This window comes from Zophobas morio, unplaced genomic scaffold (genome assembly GCF_036711695.1).
Source record: "Zophobas morio isolate AGI-343-1 ecotype UQ-CSIRO unplaced genomic scaffold, CSIRO_AGI_Zmor_V1 ptg000022l, whole genome shotgun sequence".
Classification (NCBI taxonomy): Eukaryota; Metazoa; Arthropoda; class Insecta; order Coleoptera; family Tenebrionidae; genus Zophobas; species Zophobas morio.
In genome coordinates, this window is record NW_026972127.1 from 7,172,940 (window position 1) to 7,188,567 (window position 15,628).

Genomic DNA, 15,628 nt, shown 5'->3' on the forward strand with positions numbered 1-15,628 from the left:
GTGGACAATAGATTGTTTTCAGAATTTTGTTCGGTTAATGAAGTCGAACGAAATGGCACTTCATTTATAGTACAAAAGTCGAATAAGCACTCTGCGAGTTGTCTTTATCTATTCAGTGTTCGTGGGTAAAGTTTAAATATAGCAGTGTTTAAAAAAATTTTTGCGCTGCCATAGTTGTAATTGACATTTTACGTTGACACGTGGCGTGTCGCAGTGGCAATGAAAAAGGATCTATCTAGTGTTGCAAAATACAAACGAGGAATTTAAGCTTTGAAAAAATAAATTGATTATCACAAAGTAATTACCACTAATTGATAAGCATGTATCTAAAGTTATTATAACAAAAAGTGGCTCGAAATTTAAAAAAAGTGCAATTTAAGTTGTAATCTTAAATAGGGGAATTTGTTGATCAAAATTTAGATTTACAGTAATTTGATAGTTGACACTAATCGGTGGTTTGGTTTATGTTGTTGACAACTATTATGTTAATACTGTTTGTTAATAGTTCTTGTTGATTAAAAAAACCGTTTAAACTTGACGTTATTCGCAACCTCACGCTGAATCATAACCACAAGATTCTCTCTGATCTGGAGCCGTATATAAAAATGTTTCCACTGGTAAAGTATTTCAGACTTCTTGGGCTTGTGTCATTCTGCCGCTTTAAAAACGCTGTTAATTTATAAAATTTCGAATGATTTATGTTATGTTTGATGCCAAGAGTACTTTTCAGAACTAAATATATTGTCCACAGTGTGGATGCTTTCATAATTTCCGACTTAATTTGGAAATAAACCAAGAGCGTCGTTTCAGAAAATTCGCGTATTTTATTTTCTTCGCACCACTTGATGAATTTTTGATATTTGGCTTCATTTGCGGATTTTGCAGGCAACAAATTTGCAGTTGCTCTATCTGCAATTTTCTGAATACGTGCACGAATTTCCATTTCAACTTTGAAATTCAAAATCTAGCCCGGACAAATTGACAGATTGATATTTGACGTATTTGGTGATAAATTCAATACCAACATAATTTCGGTTCAGTAATATTTATTCTTTTAGCGATTGAAAAATGCTATTTTTTCAAAAAGGCAGCGCAAAAAATATTGTATGATACTCGTGTGAAAACTCCATTGCATTACTCACTGACATACAGCGCTCGACTGCGTCTCGCGCCGTATTCCCGTTCGTAATGCAATGGACCGTTTTCAACACTTGTAACATAAATAACTATTATTTCGTGAGCGATTTTTATAATTTATATATATTTTCACCAACGTTTCATCAGAGTTGGCTTAGTTTCGGAAGTATTTTTCTACTAATTTAGTAGACGGGCAAAGTCATCTAGGTAGGTACGATTCGCTGTTTCAAAACCGAAACTATAGTGGAACGATTATATTTTATTTGATACGATTTAGTAAAATGACGACACACTAACTTCGTAAAATTTATCTGACCATTACTTTTAATTACAAGCACAAAAGAATATGCATTAAGTCACCCACAGCCGCAAATGCGTTAATCTCATTGGGGAGACAATAACAAAAGAACAATGCAAACTCCAATAAAATTGGGCGATTGCGCTAATACAAAATAACTCATGGGAGCAACTGCGTTGATAAACCCACAGGCGATTATCAATGACGTCGGAGACTACGTTGCCCACGGAGAAGTCCGCAATTTCTTAATTTTCAATTAACTCATTTCGATTGTCCTTGAATCTCCCACTTTTCAGTAATTAACGATCTTAAAATACACACGTCAACAAATGAAACTGTCGAATTGATTCGTTTATCGTTGTCGTAGGTGAAAAGCCGCAACTTCTCCCTGGTGGAAATGGACACTGAACTGTGGAGCGAAGAGCCCACACCTTCTGCTAGTCGCCATGGTAGTCAAGACGGGGAACTTACCGAAATAACCAAAGAGAGCTGGGAGGTAGGTTTCATTTTCGATTTTATGTTTGTCTTTGGACTTACGGAACTAGTGGATGTTGTTACAACGCAAGAGTTACTAAAAGTCACTAGTTCCGTATGTCGCCTACAACAACCCAGCGTGTATTTTCGAGCTGATTGGCGTCGGTGATCTGAAATTTCGTTGTTTGGGTGCAGCTAATCAAGGCTCCTTACGTTAAGATCTACAGCATCATCAAGACCCAGACAATGTCGGCTGACGGCAGTGACGAGGTGACTGACACCTGCACTATAACATGCCACACTGTTTCCACGTTGACGTTGGCGCTGACAAGCTGCACGCTGTGTTAAGTTAGTTGTGATTGGAGGAGCTGTGCAGGTTGTCAGCGCGCAGTCTGTGTTCCTTGCTCTGAATAATAAGTGTTACGATCTATGAGAATACATTTCACACAGTAGTGGCTTTTAGAATGAAGTGGATGTTTTGGTGTTAGAATAGAAAATAGATTCTTGCTAGCTGTCGTAGCACAAATGGCGGTAATGGATTATTATTATTATTACTATATTGTTGGACGGAGTGGGTTTCCTTGTGTAAGGGGGCTTTAGGGTTTGGGCGAAAAATTTGTGAAGGCGGTTTTAGAATTTTTGACTTAAGTAAGGTGCACGAGTTTGATGATAAGAGACGAGATATTGGATGTAGTGTTGGTGTATTAATCGTCGTCGAATATATTAACTTTTTTTGATCGTTGCGTCAAGACTTAAGTCGTAAGTTTTTTATTGTTGTTGCGCAAATTGTAATTTGTGGTACCACTCGATAACGTGTAAATGGATATTAGGGTGAGTGGTTTTTTAACACGGATTAGTACTCCTAGTTTTTAAGTAATATATGCGCGTCTATTAAACGTGTTTTTGCAACACTTTTTTTGACTTAAGTACTTGTTTCGGCAACCCATAATTTTAAAAACATTACAAACATTGATAATTACGAAATTTTTTACAAGGTATAAATAAATAAAAGTAAAATTTAGTTTTAATGCACAAAGTGTTTGAAAAAATTGAGTTGTATTTAATTTTTTTGTGAAATTTGCATTTTTAAAAAAATCAAAAATATTGAACAACTTTACAACATTGCATTGGCATTTTAAAAATAAAATATATTGGGGGCGTGCGTTTGTTATATGGAACCGAAATTAAAAAATAATCACTCAAAACTCATTTTGAGGACCAAAATTTTAAGATCAAATTTTAAATTTTCTGATTGATTTTGTCAAAATAATGGTTAGAGGAACTTTAAATAATTTATAAATATAAATAAATTTTGGTTGGTCTTTCTTGTGCGTTTTTCCGTAACAATTAAAAAAATTACAGAACTAGAGAAAAAATCGATGATGTTATAATCTGACTGCGGCAGAAATTTGAAAATTCCCATTGGGATAAAATTTGACATACTTGATTTTTTTTATTTGTGAATTTAACTAACTTACCGTTGAATCATATCCACAACTTCTTATTTTCAACAGGATTTTTCCAATTTAGTTCTTGAATCCCCATCAGGGACTCCCAGGATACTTTCAATTTTCAATTCAATTTTTCCCCCTACAAAACAAGTTTTTTTAAGAGTCTCAAATTCCTTGAAAAAATGCCAAAGGGTTCCCAAGATTCTTATAAGTTAGTTCCAAAATAAAATTGGGGATTATCAGAGTTGAAAACAAAACACCGGGATTCCAAAGGTTTTTTCATATTCCTTTTCAAAAAATAAAACACCAAAGACTTCCAAGATGCTTTCAAACGCTTCCCCTACAAAACAAGGTTCTTTCAGAATTTTTCAAATTCCTTAAAAAAACACCAGAAGGTTCCCAAAAGCTTTTTCAAATTCCAAGTTTAGTTGAAAGTTCTTTTAAAAAATACCACCAAGATTCTTTCAATTCAGTTCTTAAATAAAACACCAGGAACTTCCAAGATATTTTCAAATTCTTCCCTCTACAAAACAAGTTTTTTGAGAGTCTCAAACTCCTTTAAAAAATACCACTGGGTTCCCAAGATTCTTATAAATTAGTTCTAAAATAAAATATAGGGACTCTCGGAATTGGAAGCAAAACACCGGGATTCCAAAGGTTTTTTCAAATTCCTTTTCAAAAAATAAAACACCAAAGGCTTCCAAGATGCTTTCAAACTCTTCCCCCACAAAACAAGGTTCTTTAAGAACCTTTCAAATTCCTTAAAAAACACCAGGTTCCCAAAAGTTTTTTTCAAATTCCAAGTTTAGTTGAAAGTTCTTTTAAAAAATAAAACACCAAAGGATCCTAAGATTTTTCAATTCAGTTCTTAAATAAAACACCAGGAACTTCCAAGGTATTTTCAAATTCTTCCCCCTACAAAACAAGGTTTTTTGAGAGTCTCAAATTCCTTTAAAAAATACCACAGGGTTCCCAAGATTCTTATAAATTAGTTCTAAAATAAAATATAGGGATTCTCGGAATTGGAAGCAAAACACCGGGATTCCAAAGGTTTTTTCAAATTCCTTTTCAAAAAATAAAACACCAAAGGCTTCCAAGATGCTTTCAAACTCTTCCCCCACAAAACAAGGTTCTTTAAGAATCTTTCAAATTCCTTAAAAAACACCAGAAGGTTCCCAAAAGTTTTTTTCAAATTCCAAGTTTAGTTGAAAGTTCTTTTAAAAAATAAAACACCAGGAACTCCCAAGATATTTGCAAATTCTTCCCCTAGAAAACAAGTTTTTTGAGAGTCTCCAATTCCTTTAAAAAATACCACAGGCTTCCCAAGATTCTTATAAATTAGTTCTAAAATAAAATATAGGGACTCTCGGAATTGGAAGCTAAACACCGAGATTCCAAAGGTTTTTTCAAATTCTTTTTCAAAAAATAAAACACCAAAGGCTTCCAAGATGCTTTCAAACTCTTCCCCCACAAAACAAGGTTCTTTAAGAACCTTTCAAATTCCTTAAAAAACACCAGAAGGTTCCCAAAAGTTTTTTCAAATTCCAAGTTTAGTTGAAAGTTCTCTTAAAAAATAACACACCAAAGGATCCTAAGATTCTTTCAATTCAGTTCTTAAATAAAACACCAGGAACTTCCAAGATATTTTCAAATTCTTCCCCCTACAAAACAAGTTTTTTGAGAGTCTCAAATATCTTTAAAAAATACCACAGGGATTCCCAAGATTCTTATAAATTAGTTCTGAAATAAAATATAGGAACTCTCGGAATTGGAAGCAAAACACCGGGATTCCAAAGGTTTTTTCAAATTCCTTTTCAAAAAATAAAACACCAAAGCCTTCCAAGATGCTTTCACACTGTCCCCCCACAAACAAGGTTCTTTAAGAATCTTTCAAATTCCTTTAAAAAAACACCAGAAGGTTCCCAAAATTCATGTAAGTTAGTTCTAAACTAAAATATAGGGACTCTCAGGGTTGAAAGAAAAACATCGGTGTTTTCAAAGGTTTTTTTCAAATTTATTTTACAACAAGGGACTCCCAACTTCTTTCAAATTCTAAGTTTACTTGAAATTTCTTTGAAAAATCAAACACCAGATACTTCCAAACTTTTCCCAGGACAAAACAAGTTTCCAAATTTTTACAGAACTACAGAAAAAAGTCGATATTATATATATATTCTTTCAAATTCCTTAAAAAATACACCAGCATGTTCCCAAAATTCTTGTAAATAAAATATAGAAATGCCAGTGACTCAGAAAATTCTTTGAAACTTTTCCCAAGACAAAATAAGTTTCCAAATTTTTACAGAACTACAGAAAAAAATCGATATTATAACTCTGACTTCAGCAGAAAGTTAAAAATGATAATGACCCACTTGATTTTTTTCCTTACTGAATTTATTACTAAATTTGTTCCAATTTTCTGAGCACAATGTTTTCGCATAAACAACTAATTCTGACCTAATGCTTTCGTAACACCAAATGACTATAAATTATCATATAATTAACATTGTAGTAATAGTTTGTTATAATTTGTAATGTATGACTGTTGATCGCTGTTGGTATATTTACCTTGTATTAAATTGGGCGTAGGAAACAGAAGTTTATGGAATACGTACTAACTAATGCCATAATTATAGTTAACTTAGTACAACACAACCAAAAAAAAAAATTTAATTCAATAGGAAACAACTTTCTCTGATCTGTTTATAGACCTTTCTTTATTCTTCATTTAGTAGGTTTTTAGGAAAAAAATTTACAAATAAATTAAAAAAGACTTTCACCTCTTAATGAGGTAATTAATAATTGAAACGATGGTATAATTCAGTTTGGTATCACTTTCGGTGAAACAAAAATAAGTGCCAAAAAAAAAATCAAATTAACTTGTACCTATTATGCAACTTCATGAATGTTAAAATTAGTTATTTCTAACTTTGCGTCGTGGCTACGTAAACAACAAAATTATTTTTTTTTTACTCTAAAAATGTAAACATATTAAAATATGTATATTTAAGCTTATTTGGTCCCACATAATACAGTAACACTTTCTAGTGTTGTTCGCTTCGGTTTTGATGTAATTGATAACAACTTTTTTTACATTACGTGAACAAGTCGCACATGACATGAATGAATAAATACAACACACACACCGAATAAAGAAGTTGAACAAGTAATTGTTTTAAGAACTTTGTAGGAATAGTAAAAAACTAATGTCGTAATTTTTTATGGTAGGTTGATAGAACCATGTTGTATATAAATTTGCATGTACGTAGTTAAAACTATTAATTAAACATTGCACGTTTGTAGTAATGATTATGGTATAACCACGTACCATCTTCTAGCGACTTCGAACCTGTCCATTTAATAGCAAAAAGCAGTAAAACGTATATATTGTTCCCAAACAGGTTATAACTCCTCGAATCATCATACATTTCCATTTAAACGTGTTTATCATAAACGTGCCTTGTTATAAACAACGTCTCAATCTAAACCCGCCAACCGCCTTCACTCGTTTTTCGGAAAATTCTGCCCAACTTTCCGCTGTAACAACCCGTAGTGGCATGTACCCATCCGATACAACAGCAAATAGAAATAGAACTTTTGGCTTGATACCAAAAGAGTCTGGCCTTACTCCACGCCGTAACTTTCATTTACTAGAAGATTGTTGCAACCGTGAGCGTGTAAATAAAAATCGAAAGGAGCCGCTTGTACATTTGACTCACGTCTCGTCGAAATTGGAGAAAAAGTGCGATGTTAGTGAAACTTTCAGATGCCTAATTGTACGCGGTGTAGAATACGTGTTGTCGGTTGCGCTGACCAGATGAAACTAATTTGTTGTGCTTAAGGTGATACCGATGTCTGAAGAGTACCGACGGGCGTTGTATTCGTCGGCGGCGCCCTCACTCGATGTTGAATTGACACCACCGGACCTGGTAGGGTCCACCGAGATCCTGACGGACTACCACAGGGAGGCTCTGTGTCGACATCTGCCGGCCAGGGCAGAGGGGTACTCGTGGACCTTAGTGTTCAGCACCAGCCAGCACGGCTTCAGCCTTAACTCGATGTACCGGAAAATGTACAAACTTGAGTCACCTATCCTACTGGTTATCGAAGATACAGACAATAATGTAAGTTTTTTGTTAATTGATTTTATATTATTAAGTTTTGGTTTGTTCGATTCGGGTTCAATTTTCGGACCCAAATAAAGCTTGCTTCCGTGTCGTGGAAAATCGTAAACTTTCAGAGTTTTTGGTGCGCGCGCACCTTATCATCCCGCTAAGCGTCACTGAGATTTTTACAATATGGAATCTATATTAGTAATTTTTTTCAATTTTGTGGACGCGTTTTATCCATTTTATAAAAATTTTTAATGTAATTTGTGATCTAATGCTTTCGTAACTACACATAAATGTAGTAATAATTAACTGTTAATTATCACACAATTAACATTATAATTTGTTATAATTGTGATGTGTGACGACTGACCATTGTATATATGTTTATTGTATATTGAATTGAGCATAAGTATGTGCTAAGTATCGCTGTAATAATATTTAAGTCAGTACAACTCACAAAATGCGGTTTTATTTGGTTAAAGTAAATTTGATTATTGTTGAGCTTTCTCAGTCGTCGTTTTTATAGAAAAATATTGTTTGTTTTATAAATGTTTTTTTTTACCTAGTAATTTTTTGATTATCACGACGAGACGGCAAAATTCACGAAATTTTAAAGCCAACTTGATCACAATCTTTTATAATCACGTTATACTGAGAAAGCAATAAAAACTCGATCAAAAACAGCCATGGATTTTTCAAATTTTGTCTTTGATCGACGATAATCTGACAACATGAACCTTTAAAAATCCACGGCTGTCTTCGATCGTGTTTTTGTTGCTCTGTTTGTATAAACAAATATCAAACGAGTGGAGACAGAGGTCATTTATTATTAATGTGTTCATTTATCGCATAGTATGTCACTGACGTCTTTATATACCCTTTGATGAGGATCATAATCGCTTAAAATTGACACTTTTAATGTCGATCTGAAAAATTGAAAATGAACAACGTGCACTTTTGTATTCCAAAATTGTAAAACATCTATTTGTTTGTCATTGGTTGACGATTTCGTTATATATATATATATATATATATATATACAGGGTGAGTTAATAAGCGCGCGTTCCTCGATATTTCATTAATTATTTATCAGAACCAAAGTTGTACGGTCCTCTGAGGACTATCTCTAAAAACATTTTTAGCTGTACAGGGTGTTCTGTTTTTAAGATGTAACACACAACTTAATTTTATTTAATGAAACACCCTATATATTTTTACATATTTTGATTGACCTCTTCTTAGGCTTTACAACCACAGTATGTTGGAAATTACGATGCAACGTTGCCATGTTGTTCGAATTTCGTCTCATTTTTTTAGCATATAAGCAAGCAATAGCACACCAGACGTGAAAATCATATTTCAAAATCAAAATTAGCGATGCTCCTCCCACTTGCAAAAGCTCCACCTTAATAAATCAATTCATTGGCTCGGAAAAAAGCGGGGCGGAGTTTATAATAATTGTACCTCATTGTGTCTATTTTCGGCAAGGTCGTTTTTCCATGATTCCATGATTTGTCAAAATAAAATCACACTTCCGTCTCAGCCAATAAAATGAGTGATCAAAATGAAATAGGGGTGGGTGGGCGGGGCTACTTTTAACGTTGTTTAAAATCTTAGATTCTACCGCTTGTCAAAATACATAGAATTCAATTTCAATTTTACAGTAAATAAAAGAAGTTGGTGAAATGGAAACTGGCTAGGATAAGGCTGATTTTGGTAAATGAGATCCCCCTAAGACATTAGAGGGCGGGTGGGCGGGGTTATTACTTAACTAAGATAAGATCGACTTTGGCAAATGACATACCCGCTAAGAAAATAGAGAGCGGGTGGGCGGGGCTAGTACCTGCTAAAATAAGAGTGATTTTGGCAAATGAGATACCGTCTAAGAAAAGAGAGGGCGGGTGGGCGGGGCTAGTACCTGCTAAGATAATAGTTACTGGAAAAGAATTAGGGATACTAACATTTTAAAGTGTGAATAAATTCTACTTTAGGCCCTTATACCGTAGTGACTGTTCACATTACAATGAGTAAGATAATAAATATATATCTCTTAGGTGATCTGTAGCATACAGAATTTTCTCTACGATCTTACAACATATTTAAAATAAATTTATTTTTTAGTATATTTATTTTGAGTATCTACTTTACTAATTTTTGGTCGTTTACGCTCACCTTGTACTTTTGTTTTTGTTCGTTCTATATACAGCGTGAGTCACTAAGCATTCGCTCCTTGATACCTCACTAGTTATTAGAAATAGAAAAAGTGTAAGCCAAAACTTGTACAGGTTTTTGACAACCATATATTAATTTTACAAATTGGATACCCTATATATTTTTATATATTCTGGTTGTTTCCTTTCTAGACTTTATAATCATACTTTATTTTCGAAATTCCAATGCGGCGTTGCCAAGTTGTTCCAATTTTCTTGCAGTTTTTTAACAATGGAGGGTTCACAAAAAAATTGCAATAGGGTTATGTATAAAATCTTGTTTTAATGTGCAAAGTTGTTATAAGAAAATAACAATAACAATTTTTAATATCGACATTTTAGTCTTTTCGAAAAGAACACCCTATATTTATTTTATTACTGCATCTGTATAGAAAAAATACGATAAAGTAATAAAATATAGACTGTTGTTTTTAAAAAAACTAAAATATCGATAATTGAAAATTGTAAAATTTATTTTTTTTAACACTCGGTACATTAAAATTTATTTAATTATCACCATAGCAAAGCGCGTACATTTGTTCATCTCTCCATAAAATATTGCAACACAGACCTAAAAATTCACGTTATTGCGATTTTTTTTGCGAATTGCTAAAAAAAATTCAAAAAAATTGGAATAACGTGGCAACGTCGCGTAGGAATTACAAAAATAAACCATGGTTGTAAAACTTAGAAAGAGTCTGATAAGAATCTGTAAAAATATATAGGGCATGATATTTAAACAAACTAAGTTGTTTGATATGCTTTAAAAACAAGCCACTGTGTATAGTAGTAAATAATTTTAGTGTAGGCTACTCAAAAAACTGTATATCTTTAGTCTTTAATGTTTTTTCTACTTCTAATAGTTTAGCAGATATTGAGGAACGCTCTTACTGACTCACCCTGTACATTGATGTATTCCGTTTGAAAAAATTGTAAACTTTTTATTTTTTATGAACACTCTGTATATTCAAATTTGAGTTCATTGCGCATAAAATATTGTAAATAACCTTTAAAAAATCAGCTTATAGCGATTTTTTTTGTAAACTTTTCGAAAAAATTTCAAAAAAATTGGAATAAGTGGCAACGTCGCATCGGAATTTCAAAAGTAAACTGTGGTTGTAAAGTCTAAAAAGATATCAATCAAAATATGTAAAAATAAATAAGAGCTTCATTTAAAAAAAAACTAAATTATAAAGGGTGTTTCTTTTATTTAATACAACCCCTGTAAATTTTGTATTCTCACATTTTTATTATCACTTCTGGTCAACTTTTTTTTGTGGAACACTAAGTATATTTTTTCATAAATGGAAAGATTGCAATCAATATTCTAAAATCAATTTGTAAAAAGGTATTCAATAAATGGACGAAAAATTCATGTTTATTGATGACAATCTAGTGGCTTGAAAAATTGACACTCATCATTTATTCACATAAGTGATCTTTTAAAATAAAAAAAAGTGCGTAAAGTAATAAAAACCAAAAATATGTTGCACTTGTATTTTCTGACAAAATGATGATTAATGATGATGATGGGGTTAATAGAAGTAAATATCCAAATATACTTTTTTTATTTGATTATCATATACAAGTATCTAATTATTATAATAATATTGTATAAAAATATAGCGCGGCGTTACATGGCTATGTTCAGACACAGTTCAGACCGGTGTCGGTGTCGAACTCGACATCCTATTCCGGCGCGCATTCTATAACACGAAAAGAAAGGAGTTAAAACTCCAATACAAATTTGCTCAAAGAACTATGTTTATCTTTAAAAATAAAAAAATTACAGGGTTGTATCAAATAAAAGAAACACGTGGTATACAGGATATTTAAAAAATGGCGCACCAACTCTATGACACGTTTTTCAGGACCATTTATGGAGAAGAAAAAAAATGATTTTGTCCAAATGTAGGTGATATTGCCCATCAAAGGTTTTTTTTTTTTCGAAATTTCACCATATTTTAATCCAGTAGTTTGTGTTGGGTATCTGAAATTAATTGTACATTCATTATTCAAAATAAATTTCGTGGTATCTTGTCTTTATCCATAGAATTCCCCATTTTATAACATTAAAAAAACTGTAAAATTGTTTATGATGAATCTGACGACAGTGACTAAATTTTCACGTTTTTTTCCGACTATATCGATATTTTGTTTTTGTAAATGAACGTCAAATTAACGCAAACAATTTTTTAATGATTTTTCTCGAAATTAGACTTGTGAATTGAATCATTTTTGAACACCCTGTATATAGTATAGTTAAAAAAATTTAGAGTAGTTCAAAGAACCATGCAACTTTGGTCTGACTTTTTTCTATCTCTAATAATAAATGAGATATCAAGGACTGCCCGCCACTGACTCATCCTGTATATAAAAATCTTCGAAACTACTAGACTTACTGTGATGCAATTTTACATATACGTATTTGAGAGATGTGTAGGTGGTAAAACGCTAACCAAAATTTTTGTGATCATCCCCACCAACCACTTAATGACGTCATCTCAGAATTTTGCTAACTAAATCCTACTTAAATGTTATAAATATTAATAGATTAATCAATGAAACGAATTATTATTTTTATTAAAATTGCAATGTTCGCTTATGCAAATTAATACTCTCGACTCTCCCTATATTAAAAAAAAAACTCTATGTGTATGCAACCAACATTACAATACTGTAAAATTAGAAACTGTTCAATTTCACTACAATTACCAAGGGAATGATGAAAACAGGATCAAAGACAGCTGTGGACTTTTGAAAGTTTGTCTATGATTGTTGCATTTTCAAGTTGACGGTAATCAGGCAGACGAATATTCTATCAAAGACAACTTTTCAAAAATTTGTGGCTGTCTTTGATTCTATTTTTTTTTATTGCTCTCTCGGTGCATTATTTTATTGACTAACTAAAACATGTGGAGGGTCTTAAAAAAATTAAATTCGCAAAGTCAAATTTTATGATTTATCTAAGAAACTGATACAAATTTCTGACGTTTTGAACCCGATTACTTTAAAATTTTGACTATTACTTAAATGATCGTGAAGATGGTGAATTACTGATCAAAATTCATCTATTGCGTTCCCTCCAAAACATTAATGACGTCATCTAAGACATTAAATAATTTCGATTTTACTAGTTTTGCAGTTGTTCAGTTTTTGTTGTTATTTTTCAGGTATTTGGTGCTTTGACATCCTGCGCCTTACAAGTTTCCGAACACTTCTACGGAACGGGGGAATCCCTCCTGTTCAGGTTCAGCCCCGAGTTCCAGGTGTACAACTGGACGGGCGAAAACTTGTACTTCATCAAGGGTAATAATGAGAGCTTGAGCATCGGGGCCGGAGACGGCAAGTTCGGCCTGTGGTTGGACGGCGACCTGTACCTGGGTAGATCGGAGAGCTGCAAAACGTACGGCAACGACCCTCTGACGCCGAAGGTGGATTTCGTGGTGAAGACGCTCGAGTGTTGGGCATTCGTTTCCAACTGAGCGAGAGCGGAAACGGACTGAATGTGATCAAAAATCGATTTTAAGTTAAGGCGTGCACGGAAGGAGGAAAGATTCTTTTTCATATAATAGACGGAGCTTTAGACGTAGTCAACAACACTACCGCACAACTGTTATTAAAGCTTATACTAGTTATAACGGCTGCCGTTCACTTGTAATCATTTTTATTTTACTATTTTTGTATCGTCTGTTACGCTTAATTAGCTTGTTATTTTGTGTTATAGTGTATGATGCCGATCGTGGACAGCATGTAATTGAAAGGCGGCGCGTCTATTTTTAATTGTTGTAATATTTAACCTTATTAACCGTTGGAGTCGCTTTGTCACATGCTGTCTATCGTTTATTAGTCTCCTAGTCATTTTGTACTTCGATAGAGAGGGGGCAGAGTGAATGGCGGTTCGACTGTTGCGTAGTTATAGTCATTCTGTGTTGCTTTGGCTTAACAACGAATGACAAGCTCAGCGGTGTTCTCCTTTTGTGTTGTTCTTTTTATTTATTGAGATCTACGCAGCCGGATACAGAGATATGATTGTGTTGTAGCAATTGCGAAGGTCACGTTGGCTGTAGTTTTTGTCTATATGTCAATTAGGTGCGTAGAGAACACGCCATATCAGTTGTCAATTTAATGATTTAATGTTAGAGGCTGTTATGCGGACTGCACATTCCTACGTCTTTGTTGAGTGTTGAACTGAAACTTGTACTGTACCAATTAGAGTTAAGATTGGATAGCCTTGTGGATACGTTCAGCTTCTTAGCATGAGGCGGCAGTCCGTACATATTTAACTAGATTAGTTTGATGTCTAAGTTGTGTACTATAACATTTATCTAGATGATATTTATCTGTATAAAAAATCTGTATATAAAAATTAATAATATTAAATAAATAGATTCTACATATTTTGTTTCATTCTCAAAAGAGTCCTCAAAGGTATGCGACGTTTATATCATCCGTTGACGTTGCCATTGGGTTTTCAACCAATCAAATTGCGGTGGTGTGCAATGTTGCCAACATGAAAGAAAATCCCCTGAAATAGGGAGGACATTTTTCTGGTTGACACCACTAATTCCACGAAAATCAAACTTTGATAGAGATACGAAGTCCACTAATATTAAGCCATTTAATAACCTGTTCACCGAAACCCTCATATTTTAAATAGCTGCCATCATTTTCTATACTGCGGCTTTCTGTCAGTACCTACTTATGCATTGTTAAAGATAGTTCTCAACGTTTAAATCAACAAGATTTATTGCTACTCGTCTCAAAAACAGATTGGGTATTATAACTACAATTGCTCACATTTTGCCTTTTTTTCTTAAATATGTGTTGTCACACTGGACACAGTAAAATAGTAATTTACAATATTTAAAATATTATCGGGGAATTTGTGGCATAATTATAAAAACTAATTTTTTTAGCTCGCTCCACTTGTATAAAATATATGATATGTTATTGCTGATAAAACCTGGGCACAGAAACCGAATCATGGCTGATTTAGATGTTTTGTTTACACCGTTGCCATGGAAACCACACGTCGTAGCCGTCTGATAGAACTGGACTGGGGTCCCATTTCGACCGTACTATCGCGGGTTTTAATTTTCATTCTGCGCAAACACGTATGATAGATATTCTTGGATAATCTTCTCGGTAATACAGACATTCGGAAACAACTATACACTGGCTATATTAATAATATTCGGGCACATAACGCAAGGCTCGACAAAAATCGCCATATATTACGCCGATTGATAATGTGCATTAAATTTTGTGTGGAGTTGTGGATGTTTTTGGTATGGATTTATTTATGTACACATATTTACAACGAATGACACTTAAGCAACGTGGTTGTGTTGGAACTCTGCGGCGACGAGGAGCGCGGTGTTCTTGTGATCTTGCTGCTTTTGTGGACGATGGCGGAGAGAGCGAGTTGTGCTTCCATCAGGCCTTTTCTAGTCTCGCTTCTCGTTTTCGCTTCTGCGTGGTACGCCAGCCAATTAGCGGTGTTCTTTGCAGGCGTACGGTTGGTTGCCTATAGCGCAGGCAACTTGCTCGCCACAGAGTGTTTGAACTTGCTTTACGTGGACATGATGAAAGTAGGGAATCATATACAAAATCCAGGTATATTTCGAGGTCTGAATGATTTTACCGCAGAATTGGACACTGCTTTATCAGATCATTTGAAAGAAGCAACGGTTTTTAAAGGAACGTCTAAAACTGTCCAAAATGAACTTTAGATGCCATTAACGTAAAATTTTGACCGAAGGCAAAAAGGTGGGTGTGTGGACAACTACTTGTTTACTTTTATTGAATGTATTTTTGTAATTATTTCCGTCACACAATTTCGTCTATTAATTGGTAATAATAACCTGTTTTATATCTTCATATTTAACTGATCAATCAAATTGTGTCCCCCCATTTCAAAAGGTCACGAGCCGCCACTGATAG

At 33.7% G+C, this 15,628-nt stretch overlaps 1 protein-coding gene across 13 annotated transcripts in view; it reads left to right on the plus strand.

The window, feature by feature from the left end:
- The window catches only part of LOC135133657 (TLD domain-containing protein 2), a 213,917-nt gene extending 199,837 nt beyond the window's left edge, over positions 1-14,080 (plus strand). For 10 of the 13 annotated variants that reach the window (XM_064062119.1, XM_064062122.1, XM_064062120.1 and 7 more), the window contains 4 exons: positions 1,803-1,931; positions 2,105-2,179; positions 7,203-7,484; positions 12,856-14,080. In XM_064062119.1, the coding sequence (XP_063918189.1) occupies positions 1,803-1,931; positions 2,105-2,179; positions 7,203-7,484; positions 12,856-13,167 (798 nt within the window). In that variant the 3' untranslated portion in view covers positions 13,168-14,080. Of the gene's footprint in view, positions 1-1,802; positions 1,932-2,104; positions 2,180-2,244; positions 2,441-7,202; positions 7,485-12,855 lie in introns of those variants that run through there. The other 3 variants (XM_064062117.1, XM_064062118.1, XM_064062125.1) reach the window with 2 other exon arrangements.
- The last annotated feature ends 1,548 nt before the right edge of the window (positions 14,081-15,628 follow it).